The sequence below is a fragment of the Beta vulgaris genome, chromosome 1, assembly GCF_026745355.1.
Source record: "Beta vulgaris subsp. vulgaris cultivar EL10 chromosome 1, EL10.2, whole genome shotgun sequence".
Classification (NCBI taxonomy): domain Eukaryota; kingdom Viridiplantae; phylum Streptophyta; class Magnoliopsida; order Caryophyllales; family Amaranthaceae; genus Beta; species Beta vulgaris.
In genome coordinates this window covers 58553697-58573593 of record NC_079202.1, presented here as the reverse complement: position 1 = coordinate 58573593, position 19897 = coordinate 58553697, and the positions used below count along the sequence as shown (strand labels likewise).

Genomic DNA, 19897 nt, shown 5'->3' with positions numbered 1-19897 from the left:
TTTCTTTTGCTGTTTTCTATTGTAACTGTTTGCTTAGTCCTGTTCTCAGCTTATTTTCACGTTTTTTAGGTTAAATAATTCAGATAAGTATATTCAGGACAAATAAATTCTAATAAGTTAATTCAGAATCCAGATTGGGTTACAAATCACAATAATAAGATATCATTACAATAAGCTAGTTTGATCTAGGCTAATAAGTTTAGAAAAATGAAATTCACAGCTATAAGTTCAAATATGAGAAACTTAGATAAAGACATCAAAAATTTAGAAAGTCCTCTACCACATAACATGCCATGCAGTTCTCTAATGCCATGCAGTTCTACTAAGAGAAGGATGTTCTAACTTCTCCATGTAAAGAAAAGAAAAAAAAAATGCAAGGCCGTACTTCAAGCTTTCTTTATCAAGGAACGAAAAGGTTCTTCTCGTCTTGATTCCAAAAAAAAAAGATATGAAAGGTGTAAAGTATCTGTTAATAATGACGACATAAATTTGTCGCAATCAATGATTTATGTCGTTGTCATGTATAAATGCCTAGCGCAAATATGCATCAAATACTGATTTCGCTAATCTGCTTAGGAACCAAAGTGTTGTGTACTCAGAATGTCTCCTCCAATCTGGTGCTTCTTTCGCCCTTCTCAACCTTGATATTGTGCAATATTATCCCCTACAAATTGGCTGAATATTTTATCTGAGCATTATTGTCGTACTTCATTGTAAGCAGTGCCTACTCCTTGTATTTCATCGTATCTTTCTCAAAACCAATTGTTGGAAATTGTTTTGCATACTCTTCAACTTCTCCACGTAGCTTCGTTATCTCGGACTGAAACTTGTCATTTGATTGCATAGTTTCCACAAAATCCTTCAGCTTTGTCCCTTTAAAAGAGGTTTCAGACGAACAGCTTTAGAACATGCATTATTCCCTTTCATGTGGATGCCTAGATATGGTGCATAAATATTTGAAGCACAAAAGCATACCAATTACCAACCTTTCGTATCAGCTTTTATCTTTAATGCCAATTTCACAGCATCGTCAAAGAACTCGCCCACTTTTGCAAAATCCTCTTCCATGAATCCCCTAGATGTTAGAGCAGGGGTTCCTACAACAACAAAAAAAGATGAATTACATACACGGTGACAATGGACGCAGAAATCCTGAAAGTATAATATTTGGTGATGGCCTACCCATACGAATGCCTCCAGGAATCATGGCTGACACATCACCAGGAACTGTATTCTTATTAGCTGCGATATGAACTGCTTCCAAAACTTTTTCAACCCGTGATCCATCAATGCCCTTTACGTAGGAGAAAAAGAAAGGAAACAGAGTAAATAAATAACTTTCTCATTCTTAAAAACCCTGCTCGTTCTTACCTAATGCACCTAACCTTACCAGTTCATGAATCCTACCATGAGTTGGTGGATGGAATTTGGAAAATCAGATAATGTATAACTTCCAAGTAACACCATAAATTTATGCATGTTATTTTCACAAGGAATCTAGTAGAAGGATGCAAATTAACCTAGTCAACATGCCTGCAAAAAAAAACAAGGCCATAATCTAAACTAACGATACTGTTAATTATATTCTAGTCCTGTACTTGAGGGATAAACCCCCAACAACAGTTAAAGGTTCTAGCCTTTAACCATCAACCATGTCAGCTAGATGAAACTCAAGGTAGATTAACAATTGGAAAATAACACAGCCATCAGCCGTAATCCATATTACTATTTAAAGGACAAAATAGTAGAGACACAATAAGGGAAATCCTTTACCTTGTCTCTCAGATTTACCAAGACTAGATGGTTATCAGTCCCACCAGACACCAGGTGATATCCTTTGTCAGCTAGCTTCTGCACAATCAATAATGTCGGAACAGAAGCCTCATCAGCGAATTAAGCACCACAGTAGCGATGACATGCTAGATATGAAGCAAATTACTCAGGGACTTTTGAGCAGTTTGTGTTTATGTACCTGGGCAAATGCAGCGCAGTTACTGAGTACCTGCTCTTGATAGGCTTTGTACTCTGGAGTCCTAGCCTGCACATTGCAAGGTATATGGAGAGTACGTCATGAAGATCAGCGTACAATACGGAATGGAAATTGCACCTTCTATCTGGAAATATTCACATAAGAAATTCAAGATAAACCTGTTTCAATGCAACAGCTAAGCCTGCAATAGTATGATTATGTGGTCCACCTTGAAGTCCTGGAAAGACAGCTTGATTGATTTTGTCTTCAAAATCATACATTACCTGCAAAAAGAACTCAAATACTCAGCATTTCATGCATCACTTTTCTCAACGATGAAGTAACAGGTTAACAACTCTCCAGTCAAAATAGAATTAGTTTCTGACGAAAAATTAGTTGAAAATAAGCCTGAATGGAAGGCGCACTCAGTATTTAGCTATTAGAGCAAAATGCAAATAGAATAGGAAAGTCACAATAGTCCAAATTATGTGGGACAGGGAAAACAAAGACACAAACGATGCTGACGCCTGAGATGAACTTATTATGAAGACTTCGCTCATCAGAGAATAAATACTCACTTCCTGCCCCTTCTTGTTTATCTCCTTCAGACCCTTCCTGAAAAAAATCATTGCCCCTCGTGGTCCTCGGAGGGACTTATGTGTTGTAGTTGTCACAATATCTGCATACTCAAAAGGAGAAGGAATGACACCTGCAGCAACCAACCCGCTAATATGCGCCATATCTGCTAGTAAAATAGCTTTTTGCTTGTCACAAACCTATTAGATCAATCAGAAAGACTATTATACTATTAATTCTGAGATATATCAAAGCACACAGACCAATGGAGAAAGAAGAAAGCACAAGAAACACAAGCATAAAGTGAGAAAGCACACCTTTCTGATGCGTGCATAATCATATAGGCGTGCATAAGCACTTGCACCAGCAACTATTAGTTTAGGTCTAAACAGGGCAGCACTCTTCTCCAGCTGCAATGAATCATATTAAACAGAACAAGTTATACTTTACAGGTTTTCCATATATAGGTCAGTCGAAACTTCTCCACAATAAACTTTAGGAACCATATAGTATGACAAATTACACATGAAAACCTCACTCATGGGCCAGAAAAACTCGTTCATCAATGGAACGAAACTGATGCTATATCTCAAGGACTTCAGTAAAAAATGGGCATCAATGAAATATCTAACAAGTACATATATATATCTGTAAAATCCTGGTAAAGTAAACGCATCAAAGTGACATCTAACTCTGACCAAAAGAATTCAATCCATTTCTCATCTATCCTTAAGCAAACGAAAATTTTCATTAGAAGCAACATGAAGAGAAATGATGAAGCTCAGAAAGAGGATACCTGATCATAATCGATGTACCCTGTGCTTTCATCCAATCTATATGGCATAGTCTCAAAGAATATGGACACAGCTGATATCTTCTTGGTGTCAGTCTGCAAGTAAAAAAAAGGATGGTTGAGCCTGCATTCTATATCGGCATAAGGAAGCTCGTACACTAGAAAGAAGACAATAATTGTCTCATTTCAGACATTAAGCCGCCTCAACGCAGAGCCAATCAACTAAGTTTGCAACTATATGGATTGTTCAATCTGGAGAGGGATGGACGATAAATGAACAGTATATACACAGAACACCTCTTTCTATTTCAATGAGGCTCAAAGAGTCTCCACTGAACAATTTTCCAGCTTCAGATCCAAAAAAATTACAAAAGCGAGGAACGGTTAGGAATATATCTCTATACTACTTTTATCGTGTGAGACGAAAGAAAGATAATTTTTTTTAAATGATAAATTGTGCCTGCCAACGAAGGCCATAGCTAAGTCGATTCAGGATAGTTCAAAATGATAAAATATGCAATTGCTGATAATCCATAAAGAAATATTAGGATGCATTCACATTATCAGAACTGAACAACAATACTCAGTTACTTCCAAATTGTAACTTTTAACAAAGACTTAAAGGTTTGCAATCGGCAGAATGGTTGTTATTTTGAACCAAAATGAACTATTTGTAGGTTAGCATTATTAGTGCAAGTTCCATATAAATAAGGTAAAGATCCAGGTAATGACTTCAAATGGACCACATCTGCCAGGGTCACTTCCTCCCACAGCAATAGGCACTTCACGATTTAGAATAAAAAAACGAAAGGAAATTTAGGCTTGGACTTTAATTTCAAGCACCAAGGTATACACATTACATAATTATTATTCCGGACCTAGTAGAATGTAGAGATTGAAATCCATAAATATCTGATAAATGATAGTTGATATCCCCCTAGTTATTGCAGCTTGACTAGACCTCACAAATAAACTCACATCCAACACACAACAAAAGATATGCAAAGAGGTAACTAGCAAAACTTGGTAAATTGAAACTCAAAAAAAGCTTCAACAAACGAAGTTAAAGCACCTGATAACCATGTGAAAGATGCCCACCATGAGGTAGATCAAGTGCCATGATTCTCTCATGAGGTTTCAGAAGAGCAGTGTAAGCTTGAAAGTTAGCTGGTGACCCAGACAGAGACTGCACATTAACTGCAAAACAATAGAAAACATCGCATCTTCAACATAAAGCTAGATTAAAGTATTCGTCAACTTACAGAAAGAATATTTTAGGGCAACTGAATGAAAGAGGACAAGTGATTCGAATTATAGAGTAAATTACTAAATTAGATAAAAAAATCCGTGCAATATGGATGTTGGTCAACTTTTACCAGAAAATGACATGGTATAATTCACTAAACCAAAAACGGCAGAAGTATGCAACCAAACATATTGGTCATCGTCATGCTTCATAATAAAGAAGATGCCAGAGAGTTTTCTCTTGAAACAGAGGCACCTCAGAATATACTAAACAGACAGTAGTCAATAGTCGTAAATTATCCCTTCATCCTATGTCTCATGATTTTCTTCCATTTAATCAAATATAGTTCAGATAAAATTAAAATTGATTAAACCAATTCCATACAGTAATACTGTAAATAAGAAAGGTGAACAATGCAATGACCCTTCTCAACATGTGCTCACCTCCCCATTTAGCAGGATCCAACTGAAATGCTTCAAGTGCCCGCTTCTGACACAAAGACTCAGCCATATCAATGTACCTGAGATGCAATTTACTCAACATGAGACACAACACTAATACTGTATGTAACCCCATTGAAGGTTATGGAAACGTAAGATAGAGAAAAGAATGGAGCTTATCATACTCATTTCCTCCATAGTATCTAGCCCCTGGATATCCTTCACTGTATTTGTTAGTCATGACAGACCCCACAGCTTGCATTACAGAAACAGAGGTGAAATTCTCTGACGGTATAAGCTCAAGCCCCTGTACGCACCCATAAATTTCGAATGTGAGACTGGAAACCAGGAATTCTACATTAGCATGTTGGATAGGTGGTAATAATACTGATTTTTGTAATTTCACAAAGAAAGTCTAAAACCATTGTCCTGATGATGCAACACCACACATAAACTCGTTATCACAAATAACCATCATCCATTAGACCACTACCACCGACCAAATAGACCCTAAACGTTCATAAGAACGGTGAAAATTAATCAGCATAGCACAACGAATCACTGAAATCCACTTATCAGATCCAGGCGGCTCGCTAGAACTAAGCCAAATCAAAATGAAACCACAATGCAGTTCCTATTATTGAGTCTAAATCAATTTCTCACAAACGGCATGGTGATCATAAGCTGTAGTACTTAATAAACACAATTAAGAAACTAAACATGAACTTTCCTTCAGAAAACAAAATAAACTTACTAATAATAATAACAAAATTATAAAAATGCGCAATTATTTACCTTCCATTGCCGAGATTTTTCCAGCTCAATAATGTCTGCAACCTCAGGATCAATAACCTCAAGCGGTTCATTCAGCTGCTTTATCCACTAAAATCATAGATATAAAAACAGAAACTTCAACATAAAGTATTATGATCACCAAACCCTAATCTACCAATTCACAACAGATTTCGACCAATAAATACATCAATTTATGTCAAAGATCGTAAAAACTCGGAAAATATAACTTACATTGACACGAGATCGATTGTTTTGCGAAGTAGCTTCATTTGATAAAGAAGACTGCCATAAAATACGCGAAACAGAATATATAAATAAAATGTATGATTGAATAAGATATGATAGTTCAATATAGGATGATATGAACAGGAATTAAAACCATGTAGTAATGAGAACCGCCATTGAAGAGAGGACGAATGGAAGAGGAGGAAGAAGAAGAGAGTCTGCGAAGCGCCATTGACATAGCTATTATTGCCGCAAATTCTCACTCCTTAAGTGACTGATTTTCTCTCTCCTCTGAGTTTTTGTGGCGGTTGATTGGAAAGGAGGCGGAGCTTCTGAGTTGGTTTATATGTCAGCAATCAGGATTCAGGCACTTGTGTTACTTTCAGTGGGTTGGTGAATCGGTGCGGTGGTTGTTGGTGGGACCAACGCCTTCGATTGGAGTTTTTTTGTTTGATTTTCATTAGTTTCCAAATCTATACTACTTGTCCACGTGTAAACCATCTTCTTGAGATTCTATATGCATATAATCACTGGAATGTTAAACATCGCTCCAAAACTTCTTAAAATTAACCCATTAAAAGTTGAAATTATAATTATAACCTTTTCTTTATTTTTCCCTAAATCAAATTCCGCCAGCACCAGCCACCTCACTCCACAACCGTCCATCTCCTGCCACCACCACCAACCATACCGCCACTAACTCTAAGATTTCATGTGCTAAACTGGTTTTTTTTAAATGATGGCTGGAACATCTGGCTTAGATGTTCCAAATCATGGCCTAGACATCTGGTCGGCACGTTTGGATCATGGCTGAAACGTCATGGCCAAGTTTGGGTCATGGCTGGAATGTTCAAGCCACACGTTCCACCCATTATTTTATATATAAAAAATCAAAATGGTGGTGGCGGGTAAGGATTTCAGTGGGTAATGGACCCTTCCTAGATTCGTAGATCCAGATCCATTTTTAGCGGAATTGGATCCTCAAATTTTTGACCCGACGAATCCGATTATGATCTGGATCCTAGTTTTTTTTTTAAATGAATCTGGATCAGGTTTTAAATTATTTCCCGAATTCGTTTACCCGTTTTTTTAAGTTATTTAAAATATATAACTAATAACTTAGTATATGTACTTGAGGTCTCATGATCAAATCCTATACTATGCAATTTCTTTATTTTTTTATTGTACATGAATTACATGAACTAAGACTCCCTAAAGAGAGCGCCATGTGACACAGTTTCTTATTTTCGCACGCCTTTTAATATATTTGTATAGATAACAACCTTTGAATTATCAATTTGAGTGGCCACTAAGATGTATATATTGTTTAAAGAAGAAGGACAAGGGCCCATAAAATCGATACTCCAAAGCTCAAATAGTTCAACTTTGAGAATAATATTTAGGAAAAGTTGATTTAAACAGTCCCAACTATGGGCGTCCTGACAAAAACGGTTCCAACTATCGTTTTTTATTGTTCAGTCCCAACTTTAATCCCACCTTTACACTAGTAGTCCAAGTGGACTGGTGACTTGCTAAGCCGGTAAAAATCGAATTAACCCTTATTTTTATGTTACTTTCACCAGTTTTTTTACCCCTCTTTCAGTCTTTCTCCTCGCGCATCCTTCTCCCAGCCCCCACCCCGTAGTCCTAGAACACCGTACTATGTCCGCCCACCCTCTAACCCCTAACCCAATTCCATGCATCCTCCCTATTTCTCTCTCGCCTTCATCTTTAAGGGTTTTCGAGAGGTGGCTTCAAAGGTGGTGGAGGTGTTTCGGGGGTGGGGGAGGTGTTCCGTGGGTGATTTCGAGGGTGGGGGAGGTATTTCGAAGTGATTTCGGGGATGGTGGCAGCGGGACAATGGAGTGAGTTTTAGGGCGGAGGAGGGGTGGCTGGAGCAGGGGAGGGGTTTGGGACATAATGGGTGGCTATGGCAGGGGAGCTAAAGGAATGAGTGATTTCGGGGGAGGGTGGCTGGAGTAGGGGGAGGGGTGGCAGGGGAGGGGTTTCGGGTGTAGGGAGTTTTACAAGCGAGAGGAGGGTTGGCTAGGGCAGGGGATGAGTGGCGGGGGGAGGATTGGCTGGGGAAGGGGGTGGGTAGCGGGGCAGGATGAGGGTTGGCGGGTGAAGGGTTAGGGGAGGTGGGGGATGGGGTAGTGGGTAGTGGGGTGGAAGGTGAGAGGGGTGGGTGGCAGTTGAGAAGAGGAGGGAGCAGTAAAGGAAGGATGGAAGGAGGAAGAAGATAGCAAAAAAAAAGGCAAATTACCTGCTACAACAGGTTTTTTACCGGCTGGGGCTACTATTGTAAAACACCTTTCAAAGTTGGGACTGAACAATAAAAAACGATAGTTGGGACTGTTTTTGTCAAAACGCCCATAGTTAAGACTGATTAAATCAAATTTTCTTAATATTTATAGGTATTTCATTTCTCTTAGATATATTACCAACTCTTTGATATTCATCACATTTATGAACAAAATTTCTTGCATCTCTATACATATTGGGTGAATAAAATTCAAATTGCCAAAAGTTAGCTATTGTCTTGTTAGTACTATAATGACCACCATACTCTAAAGAATGACAATGAAGTAGTATTCCTTATATATCTTTTTCAAGAATACAACGCCTAATTCAAGAATACAACAAAGGTTCTTCCCAGAAGTAATGCGTAACATCCCACCTAAGTTTCTTCCTTTGTTGATAACTAAAATCACGGAAAAATAATACCATACACCAAATAGTTTACCAAATCATCGTACCAAGGGGTTAGAAACAACCAGCTAATGCTCATGAGGGAAGTTATTGTTAATGAGAATTTCATTACTTTTTTCTTGAATTTACATTCTAGATAAATGGTCTGCCATTGAATTCTCAATATCTTTTCTATCTTTAATTTCTAAATCAAATTCTTGTAGTATATATATAAAGGATGAACTTTTCGACAGCATAAGAAACTCTTCAAGATTTTCGAGTTCATAGAGCGCCACGTAGGATTATCATGTCATCAAGTTTTATATGGATTTATTTTTTTTTGAAAAATAGAGTTCTACATATATGTAAATACGTAAAAAGGAGTTCTGGATAGGTGGAAATTATAGTTTGGTTTTAAATAAACAAATTAAATTATTATATTATGTAAATCGAATATAACTTTTGTACATAATCTAAACATTTTAATTCATTTACCATTGGAGAGTGTGCTTGAAATATGATTCAAAAGAAGATCCATTTACAATATAGTTTTACAAGTCATGAAAATATATATATATATATATATATATATATATATATATATATATATATATATTATATATATATATATATTATATATATATATATATATTATATATATATATAATTAGATGAATTGTGAGGCATTATTTAGTCTTTCTTTTGGATAAGTATAATAATAGTTAGAAGTATAGTGTATTATATGTGATCATAGCATTTGATCATAGGTCCAACTTATAGAATTAAACACATTATCTTTCAAGACCTCAACCTTACTCAACTGAACCAAAATAATTTAGTATTGCGACAAAATTCATTAAGGAAACTTTGTTGTTACAACAAAAAGTAAAATACTCCCTCCGTCTTTTATTAGTTTACCCCTTTTGACTTTTGACACTATTCACATACATGACTTTGACTATCTTTTGTAATTTGTATTTAAGTAAAAATATAGTCATGTGAGATCTTGTTGGATTCGTCTCAATGTGTATTATCCAAAACTCAACTTTTTGTAATTTTTGCTTATCGAAAATTGGAGATATTAAAGTTCAAATTAGTATCTCGACAAATGTGCCCCAAAGAAAGGGGTAAACTAATAAAAGACGGAGGGAGTATATAGCAATAAAAATTACATATATATACTTCCTCTGTAAAAAAAAAAAAGATGTTACACTTTCTAAATATGGTTGTAACAAGATTGATGTTACACTTCCTTTTGAGGCAACAATCTCTCTCTATCTCTCTCCTATCACATGGGTCCCCTTTTTCCTTTCTCTCTATCTCTCTCCTCTCCAAAAAAAAATTGCCTTGAAAAGTGTTTTTTTTTAAAGTGTAACATCTACTTTGTTACGGATGAAGTATATTATAGTTTTGGATGATGAATAAATTAGAGTTTGATTTTAAAAAAACAACTTGCATATTATATAGAGCTCCACTTAAGCATATCATGTCATTATTTTTTATTTTTATATTTTTTTAAAAAAACAGTGTTCAACATAGATATAAATACATATAAGGTGTTTCTAGATAAGTAAGTAAATTGAATTTAAATTTTGCTACATAATTCACAATATTATAATTTTTTTACTATCTGATAGTGTTCGAAGTATGTTTCGAAATAAGATCTGTATAAAGTATAATTTTACAACTTATGAAAATATATTTATTTAGATGAACAATAACATATTGTTTACTTCATTTCAAATACATATAAGAATAATTAACTATTAAAAACCGTATTATATGTGATAATAGAAATTATGTCTTTCCAAATCATACTTTTAAAAACTGAGTCATATAAAGATAAAAAAAATACACATCTATAATTTTATATAACGGAAAGTTAAAGTTTGATTTTGACTAAACAACCTAAAAAATTTATACAATAAAAATTAAGTATAATTTTTGCTACATAATTCGAATAATTATTACTTTTACATCATTAGGACTTGCTTACAACTAATAAAATAAACAATTTTAAATGAGTGATTTATTTTTAACCTATGTGTTGGATCATATACTTATAATAAAGAAGTTAAAAGAAGAGTATGAATTTAATATAATAAGAGGTTCTACATGATTGTGCTAAGAATAGAAGTTTTATTAGAATTATTAACAGAAAATAGAGTTTGATTTATAATGAAATTATCTAAAAATCAATAATACAATTGAGTATTTTAACTTTTGCTACATCTTACAAAAATACACAATTTCATCATAATTGAATATAGTTTGAGATTTGCATAAATAATAATCATAAATTAGGAATTATATTGATTTATCTCAATAAATATTCAATTTATCTTATTTATTATCACAAAGCTTATGAAATAAATATAATTCAACCACATTAATTTAAAATCGTGCAATAATACACCGGCTTCAAAATCTAGTATAAAGATAAAGACAAATAGACGATATATGTGCGTTTCAAAAATATAGACTATACATTAGCACAACTGTACGATATTCCCTCGTGCAGAGGATCTCCTAACCTTCCTTTTTCCTACTTTTTTTTTAAAAAAAAAATTATTTACATGGATCGTCCATGATTAGTAAATTATCTTCGGTTTCACAAAGCTTTCTTGCCTAAGGACTCCATTCTGAATTAGGAATCCTTTCCAACACTTACAAAACTACCTTATTATCTATTTCATCCAAAACACAAATCTCAAAACCCTAACAAATCATACAAACTTCTAGGCCTACTACATACACCAACAATAACAATGGCAGAAATCGAAAGCATTGAAGTTATAGAAGAAGAAACCTCACCAATAGAGCAAGTACGTTTAACAGTATCCAACACAGATGATCCAAACTTACCAGTATGGACCTTCAGAATGTGGTTCCTAGGTGTAATCTCATGTGTACTATTATCTTTCCTTAACACATACTTTAATTATCAAGATGAACCCTTGATCATCACCATGATCACTGTTCAAGTTGCGACACTTCCTATCGGAAGATTGATGGAGCGTGTGCTTCCTACTACTAAGTATAAGTTGGGATCATGGGAGTTTTGTTTGAATCCTGGACCTTTTAATGTGAAAGAACATGTTTTGATTTCTATGTTTGCTAATGCTGGTTCTGCTTTTGGAAGTGGAACCGCTTATGCTATTAGTATTGTTGATATTATCAAGGTTTTTTATATGAGGAAGATCTCTTTTCTTGCTAGTTGGATCCTTGTTATCACTACTCAGGTTTGTTTTACTTCTATGATTCACCATTATCAACATTATTCATTGTTTTGTTGCATATACTCTCTCCGTTCCCTAAAGATCTCCCCTCTTTTCGTTGTTTAAGTACGTTTTCAAAAAATCTTCCCTCTAATGAGAAAGTGAGTATATAGATTTATTTTGAGAAAATTCATAACTTCAATACATATTTTAGTAGTATATTTTTATTAATGAGTAATTTTTTTAATACTATTTTGAGTATATTCATAACTTCAACACATATTGTTAGAGATATGAAATATAATCAGTATCGAAAAATATATATGATATATTTTCCATATTGATATTATTAAGAGAATAATCTATGATTATGGTTCTATATCTTTTAGGAAGATTATTTCTTATCTTATGTTACCTTAGGTTTTATATCATTCTCTTGATAATATCAATATGAAAAATATATCATACATATATTTTTCGATACTGATTATAACTCATATATCTCTAACACATATTTTAAACAATAAATGGATGGATCCGATATATTGGAATATAATTCATGTTTGATTTGAAATTTGGCATAAACTCAATGAATTGTTGTACTACTCTTTAAACCGTTCAAAAATACTGCTTCACAAAGATTTTGTATTTTTAACCGCCGACTTCTATATAGACCTTTGTTGAGAGGAATAAAAAGGGCAAAATAGGGAGAAGAGACAAGAGATTATATAACAGTCTCGTCTAATTCAACTTATTTTGTTTTTATCTGATTTTATATTTTAGTTTATTGTGTTGTCTAACAAATAAAGCCTTTTCGGTAGTATCATAGTAGTGTATACTCCCTCTGTCTTTTTTTATTTGCTACATTTTGCCATTTAGGGGTGTTTCAATTTATTTGCTACATTTGCAAACATTTCCATATATAGTACATAGGTCCCACACTTTATTTACAAATTTGCCATCACTCCCTTCTTGATTTTGTAAATGTTTCCATATATAATACATAGGTCCCACAATTTACCTATTTGCTTTTTTGTTAATTCCATTTATGTCAATGGTCCCCACTCCTTCCTTGGTCTTTGTGAAAAAGTGCTTGTAGCAAATAAAAAAAGACAGAGGGAGTATTAACCTTACTAACTTAATGTTGATTAATAACCAATTAAAAATCTGAGAATTCTAATCAAGAAAGCAATATTTGATATTTTTTTCTTTTAAAAAAATTGATCAGGAATACAAAATTCTAATTTTCAGATATAATTATATCCACCCACTAAGTAGATTATCCACTCCTAATAGATCATTAACAAATAATTGTTAATGTTAATTTGAATTTCACCTTACGTTAAATTGGTCAACCAAGTTTTATCCGTAATTTTCAATTAAGAATTTATTTATTGATTAATATGCTACAATGCCATGCTTCCAATTCCAATGCATCGTTTGTAATAACTTGGGTAGCTGACATATTTGGGAGAAGAATTCATAAACAAAACCAGATTTATTAGTAGCTTCTGTTTCATATATATCATATACTCCTTCCGTTTCATTTTAATTTACACACTTTGACATTTTACACTATTCACAAATTTCACTTTGACCATCATTTGTGATTTATACGTGGATGAAAGTGTTAGAATATATGTAAATATAGAATATTTTCATAATCCTTGTATTTAGGAAATGTGCATAATTAGTTCCTAATAGTTAGCTATGTAATTAGTATATATCTTGAGGTTGTAATCTTTATCAAATTAAGGAATTAATCTCTTTCCTAAATACAAGGATTATGAAAATATTCTATAGTTACATATATTCTACCAGAAAATATAGTCATCTGGGATCTTGTTAGATTCATCATAACATGTAATTATTTTTGTAATTTTTACAAATAGAAAACTAAAGATATATGTCCTCAAAATTTTGCATTGGCATGCGTAAAAAGTGTAAGTGTGTTGTGTGTAGATTAAAATGAAACGGAGGGAGTAGATGTGAGGGAAGTAACGATCATTGTTGGGCAAATAAATGCAGGTACTTGGGTACGGTTGGGCTGGAATACTAAGAAAATATGTGGTTGATCCAGCTGAAATGTGGTGGCCAAGCTCTCTTGTTCAAGTTTCACTTTTCAGGTAATGGACTAATGGCTACATCTCACCAATGAGAACAATATACATACTTCCTCCGTCTCGTTTTGCTCTTCTTATTATTACCATTCATCCTCATTATAATTCATGATTTGCATTTTGCAGGGCACTACACGAGAAGCAAGATAGGAAAACAGATAGAACCCTTACAAAAGGCCAATTCTTTGCAATAGCACTAGTATGCAGTTTCTGCTGGCAAGTAGTCCCAAGTTACCTCTTCCCAACAATATCAAATCTTGCAATAATATGTTTAGCTTTTCCAAAATCAATCCTAGCCCACCAAATTGGTTCAGGGCTACAAGGACTTGGCATTGGTGCATTTTCCTTTGACTGGAACGTCGTGGCCGCCTTCAACTTAAGCCCTCTTGTCACTCCATTTTTCGCCATTGCTAACATAGCAGTTGGTTATGCTCTAATGATGTACCTTGTTATTCCAATATCATATTGGGGGTTAAATTTGTATAATGCCAAGACTTTTCCCTTTTTCTCCTCCCATTTGTTTACTCCTGCTGGGAAGAGGTATGATGTTAGAGCCATTGTGAATAAGAAGTTTGAACTGGATTTGCCTGCTTACGCTAAGCAAGGACGCGTTAACTTGAGTATGTTCTTCGCGCTTACTTATGGCTTTGGATTCGCAGCTGTTGTGGCTACCCTAACTCATGTTGCCTTGTTCCATGGCAAGTAAGTATTTGATCCTCATTTTTACGAAGTTTGTATATAGTATATACTTCCTCCGATTCTGTTTTAGTGATACACTTTTCCTTTTTCCTTTTTTATGTGAGAGCTTTTTAGGAGAAGTGTGCCTAATATAATTCTTGCTTTATTGTTATGACATGATAATGCGATAATGCCTTGGTTCGAGGGGTCATGGTGTTACACTTTCAATATATGCACTTGATCCTTAAGAACGTTACTAGAGTTTAAGGAATTAAAGCCATGCTCTTCTTACTGTATCTACTGAACTGATTTTTACTGTATCTCAAGTCATACATTATTTGTTTATATGCTTGCAGAGACATATATAGGCAATTTCGAGCATTATCAAGCCGCGAGGTAGACATACACACCAGGTTAATGAGGAAATACAGGGACATTCCTAACTGGTGGTTTTACATACTACTAATAGTGTCACTTGCTCTTTCTTTGGTGCTTTGCATCTTCATGAAAGATCAAATCCAAATGCCATGGTGGGCCCTGATCTTTGCTGCAGGCCTTGCTTTGTCGTTCACCCTTCCAGTTAGTATTATAACTGCTACCACTAATCAGGTGAGCATCATCTTCACTTCTCTAAGATCCAATTAATTACACAACACTACAGATTGAACTTGTACAATACAACAGGTTTATTGTAGTATACAACAGGTTTATTCACCTCAAATTTTTTATATATAACTTGAGTTATGCTTGTTTATGAATGTGTGATAGTCAATTACTATACACCCAGTATAGTATTTGCATGGAACTTCATTAATATATGCCTAAGACATGTATTCTTTTGTTGGTGTTTCCACATGCAGACACCAGGGCTAAATGTCATCACAGAGTATATAATGGGTTTGATTCTACCAGGAAAACCTATTGCTAATGTATGCTTCAAAACCTATGGTTATATCAGTATGGCACAGGCCGTATCTTTCCTTAACGATTTCAAGCTTGGCCATTACATGAAGGTCCCTCCGCGATCAATGTTCTTGGTTCAGGTACATGAACACTTCAACAGTTCATTTAGGACCAAAATTTGTAAATTTTTGATAAAGTAGCAAAGTCAGAGTAACATAAAAAGTTCGTGCACCATCAAGGATGGATATCAACTTATTTTAGCACTGAATGCTTATTTTGGAAAACATCAGACCAAGATAGATCAGATAAAATATGTTGAACTGAACATAGCATTAAGCAGAAGTCTTGTTAAAGAACTATTCTATAACATTCCTCTATTAAATGTATGCCTGATATTTGACCTCTTCTGTTTATGTACCACAGTTGATTGGAACCATCATAGCAGGAACAACCAACTTAATGGCAGCATGGTATTTTTTAAACACTGTCCAAAACATATGCCAAGACCAACTCCTCCCTCCAGGAAGCACTTGGACATGTCCAAACGACAACGTTTTCTTCGATGCATCTGTGATCTGGGGTTTGATCGGACCAAGAAGGATGTTTGGACCCTTAGGAAATTATGGGAGCATAAATTGGTTCTTCCTAGGAGGCGCGATTGGCCCTCTACTAGTATGGTCATTACATAAAGCATTCCCTAAGTATAAGTGGATTCCGCTCATCAACTTGCCAGTGCTCCTTGGCGCCACAGGCAACATGCCCCCTTCTTCATCTATCAACTTCACCAGTTGGATTTTTATTGGTTTTATCTTCAACTACTTGGTTTTGCGTTACCGGAAGAATTGGTGGCAGAAGTACAACTATATTCTCTCTGCAGCCTTGGATGCTGGTGTGGCTTTTATAACTGTGCTCCTATATTTTGCACTTGGAAGTGATAGAGGTATTTCATGGTGGGGTGGTTCTGGTTCTGAATATTGTGACCTTGCTACTTGTCCTACTGCTAAAGGTATTGTTGCTGATGGGTGCCCTGTATTTTAATGTTCATATTGTGGAGATAAATTCATATTGCACTCTTGCTTTGTAGTAACTTTTGTAGAAAGATAAGATTTCTTTGGGTTTTATTGTTGACTTTCATAGTTACTAATGGAAGATATATCAAGGTACAAAAGATTATACTTCCTCTGTTCGAAGATATAATCCTTTCCTTCAGAAATATTGCACCGTTTCATGCTTTCACATTTGCTGATGCGTGGTTTCAAACGTTAATATCTTCAATTATTAATGAGTAAAAATATACATTGAGACGAAACTAACAAAATCTCATATGACTGTTTTTCTATAAATATAAATTACCAAAGATAATCAAAGTGTAAGATGTGAAAAGTAAATACTATCTAAATAATGTAACTATTTATAAACGGAGGAATAAGTATACATTTTGCGCTCGAATCATTCGGTATATAGTGATAGTGTAATTTGAACTGGTAACGTGATAACAAAAATCCCAAAGAATTGGCAATTACAACTGCCCATTGGGTTTAGAATCTGGAAGAGTAACAAATCTAGAAGTGAAACCATGCTCATAATTTTCTGAATTATCATATTCAGCTACACCCTCATCAAAGTTTTGGGCATAGCTTAATGGATCATACCTGAAATCATCATGAAACTTGGATTGTTTTGGTTGACCAACACAAATATTAGTTGCTGTTGCACTAGTGCAACTTTTACTACTCTTTCTTATGTAATTTTTGCTCTTCCTCCATACTTCTATATAGTTGATTGGAAGCTTCATCATTAAGCATCCCCCACATCCTACTCTTCCTTCACCTTCACTTCTATCTCTACTTGGAGATGTTGATGAATCTCTTTCCATGTATTATATCACTTTGTTAGATATTAGTACAATTTTTGTAAGAATTTTTTATATTTGCTGAATATGAAGAAATTAAAGAAGATTTTTTTTAAAAAGTATCATTATTTATTAATATTTGTAGTAACTACAAAGCAAATTGTGAGGATGTAAGAGCATCACTGTTTTGAGATGTTGATTGTGTGGTAGAGGAAAAGGTAGTATTATTAATTTTATTATTTGAATTTCATGATGTTGATCATTACTATTTTTATTTTTAATTTCTTTTGAAGGGAAAAGAATGCTGATCATTATTAGTAGTAGTTGGTTTTAATGCACTACTATTATTGTAGATATTTTTGTTTTTTTTGTCTTGTTGAAACTTAAAATAGACTGCATTGTTTTGGAGGAAGGATGACAAGGATTTTGGCTGGAAGTGTTTTGTGTTTAACTTCCAACTAGTTTTTAGGCTCGGGTTACGCCCCAGGTAATTATATCTTTCATTTATTAATATTTTACTTTGAAATATTAACATCAAGTATCACTTGGTTTAGTAGTTTAAGACATTAGTATATGTGCTTGTGATCTCGGGATCGAATCTTACATAATGCATTTTCTAACTTTTTAGTGTATGTGGATTACATAGCATAAAATTCTCCAAGCGAAGGCGTCACGTGACATCGTTCCGTATTTAGGAACGCCTTTTAATATATTAGTATAGATTCCTCACAAATAAGAATTTACCATAATTCTACTATATTACTCCTATCTCGTAGTCCAATTTATTATAATCATCATCATAATTCATAGAATTATCTATTAAAATATTAACTTTTTATATTTTTTATTAATACGGAATTGAAGATATTAAAAGTCAAAGTTACGTCTTATAGACCATGTAAAATAGAAACAAGCATTGTACTACCTCTGTTTTTATTTAGTTGCAACATTTTGACTTTCACGCTTGCCAATGTACAATTTCAAATCGTTTTATCTCTAATTGTATGTAAGTAAAAATTATAAAAATTTGATATTATGAAAGCTTACATCGAAACGAATCAAACAAGACCCCACATGACTATATTTTGTTTAACATATAAATCAATAAATGTGGTCAAATAAGAGAACATGAATAGTGCAATTTGTCAAACGTTGCAACTAAAAAAGAACGGAGGTAGTATTATAAAACGGATGGAGTAATTAAGTGCTCCATTGCCAAAAAAAAAAAAAAAACGCGCCAGGTAGGGATCGAACCTACGACTTTCTGCTTAGGAAACAGACGCTCTATCCGCTGAGCTACAGGCGCTGTTAATATCTTATTACCGTAAACCTACAACTCAACCGTTTCTTTTGTTCTCTTTTGTTTTCTGTTTTAATGCCTTGCGAGATGCTTTAATGAAATCCATTTGTGAAATGAATAAAAAACAACTTAAAAAAAATTATGATTTGGAAAAAAGAAAAGAAGAGAACGAGACATTTAGATGAAGTTCTTTTAGAGCTTACGCTATATATGTTCTCTGCACGTTATTTCATAAATCTATTACGTGTTCTTTTATAAATTGGCATAAAATATGTCCAATATATGCAAGATCATACTAGTCAAATCTATGAAATGCTCTCCAAGTTCTCATGCTCCTTTTAGAGTTAAAACTATCAAAAAAGAGTGAATAATATGTGTTTATTCGTTTGACGCAAAAAAAAAAGGAGGTAGATATTCCGAAAAAGTTGAAAAATATAGAGTTGTTTGGTTGACAAAAACTTTAGAAATGACACACTTTAAGAAATCAACATCCAATAAGAAGATAAGATGAAAGAAGTTACTTATCGAAGTCTCTCCAAATAAATGGAATTACTTTACTTCCCAAGATCATTAACCATACACAATTTTGCACTTCCATAAATATGTTACTACAGGAAACAATGACTTATGACTTCTTGATAAATACATGTAACATTGTAACCCAACCGTTGTATACTTCCTCCGTCATTTTCCTATTGTTGAAATAAACTTACTAAACTTATTAAACCTTATTTGAACTTCTCTTAACTTATTTTAAGTTACTTTTTCTTACAGGAACTGAAAATAAGTTCAATGGACCCTATCTTTTACAAGACATTACCTTTCTAAATCTACATTCCCGTTCATGTTCTTGAATGTATATTTTCAACTTCTCAAATGTTACCACATACATATAGTATGTGTCAAAGGACCAACTCAACCAAAAGCTTAAGGAGTCCCAGGAATAGTTTAATACTCTATCACTCCCCCTCACGCGAGAGTCCAATCTGATGGTTGGAGTCTCAGGAATAGTTTAATACTCTATCAGTATGAACATCAAAATTCAAAAGGCTAATCAAAGCTGTAAAAGCCCAATCAAACTACAATGTCCC

The 19897-nt window shown here is 34.1% G+C and overlaps 2 protein-coding genes and 1 non-coding gene across 3 annotated transcripts; 1 reads left to right on the top strand and 2 right to left on the bottom strand.

The window, feature by feature from the left end:
• Positions 1 to 223: 223 nt before the first annotated feature.
• Positions 224 to 6448, bottom strand: LOC104887957 (serine hydroxymethyltransferase 2, mitochondrial). Its single transcript, XM_010672749.4, has 15 exons — positions 6199 to 6448; positions 6051 to 6101; positions 5820 to 5906; positions 5210 to 5331; positions 5028 to 5104; positions 4411 to 4535; positions 3342 to 3434; positions 2863 to 2955; positions 2548 to 2745; positions 2149 to 2253; positions 1973 to 2038; positions 1774 to 1851; positions 1183 to 1294; positions 987 to 1097; positions 224 to 873 (listed from the first exon to the last, which is right to left on the bottom strand). Exons 1-15 carry the CDS (start codon positions 6280 to 6282, stop codon positions 725 to 727), a joined length of 1551 nt encoding a protein of 516 aa, XP_010671051.1. The 5' UTR covers positions 6283 to 6448; the 3' UTR covers positions 224 to 724.
• A 5055-nt stretch (positions 6449 to 11503) lies between these two features.
• Positions 11504 to 16934, top strand: LOC104887946 (oligopeptide transporter 2). Its single transcript, XM_010672739.4, has 6 exons — positions 11504 to 11977; positions 13982 to 14079; positions 14200 to 14775; positions 15108 to 15360; positions 15612 to 15794; positions 16078 to 16934. The coding sequence occupies exons 1-6, from the start codon at positions 11504 to 11506 to the stop codon at positions 16690 to 16692; spliced, it is 2199 nt and encodes a 732-aa protein (XP_010671041.2). The 3' UTR covers positions 16693 to 16934.
• A 1805-nt stretch (positions 16935 to 18739) lies between these two features.
• On the bottom strand, positions 18740 to 18812 carry TRNAR-CCU (transfer RNA arginine (anticodon CCU)). The gene has a single exon. It is a non-coding gene; the product is annotated as a tRNA-Arg (tRNA).
• Positions 18813 to 19897: the final 1085 nt, after the last annotated feature.

Bases quoted from the DNA above. Each gene is read 5' to 3' on its own strand.
- LOC104887957 (XM_010672749.4), bottom strand. From the start codon at position 6,282: ATGTCAATGGCGCTTCGCAGACTCTCTTCTTCTTCCTCCTCTTCCATT. The intron at 5,332-5,819 runs GTAAATAATTGC...GGGTGCGTACAG, and splicing joins AAAAATCTCGGCAATGGAAG to GGGCTTGAGCTTATACCGTC. The intron at 1,098-1,182 runs GTAGGCCATCAC...TTGTTGTTGTAG, and splicing joins TCCTGGAGGCATTCGTATGG to GAACCCCTGCTCTAACATCT.
- LOC104887946 (XM_010672739.4), top strand. From the start codon at position 11,504: ATGGCAGAAATCGAAAGCATTGAAGTTATAGAAGAAGAAACCTCACCA. The intron at 14,080-14,199 runs GTAATGGACTAA...TGCATTTTGCAG, and splicing joins GTTCAAGTTTCACTTTTCAG to GGCACTACACGAGAAGCAAG. The intron at 15,361-15,611 runs GTGAGCATCATC...TTCCACATGCAG, and splicing joins TAACTGCTACCACTAATCAG to ACACCAGGGCTAAATGTCAT.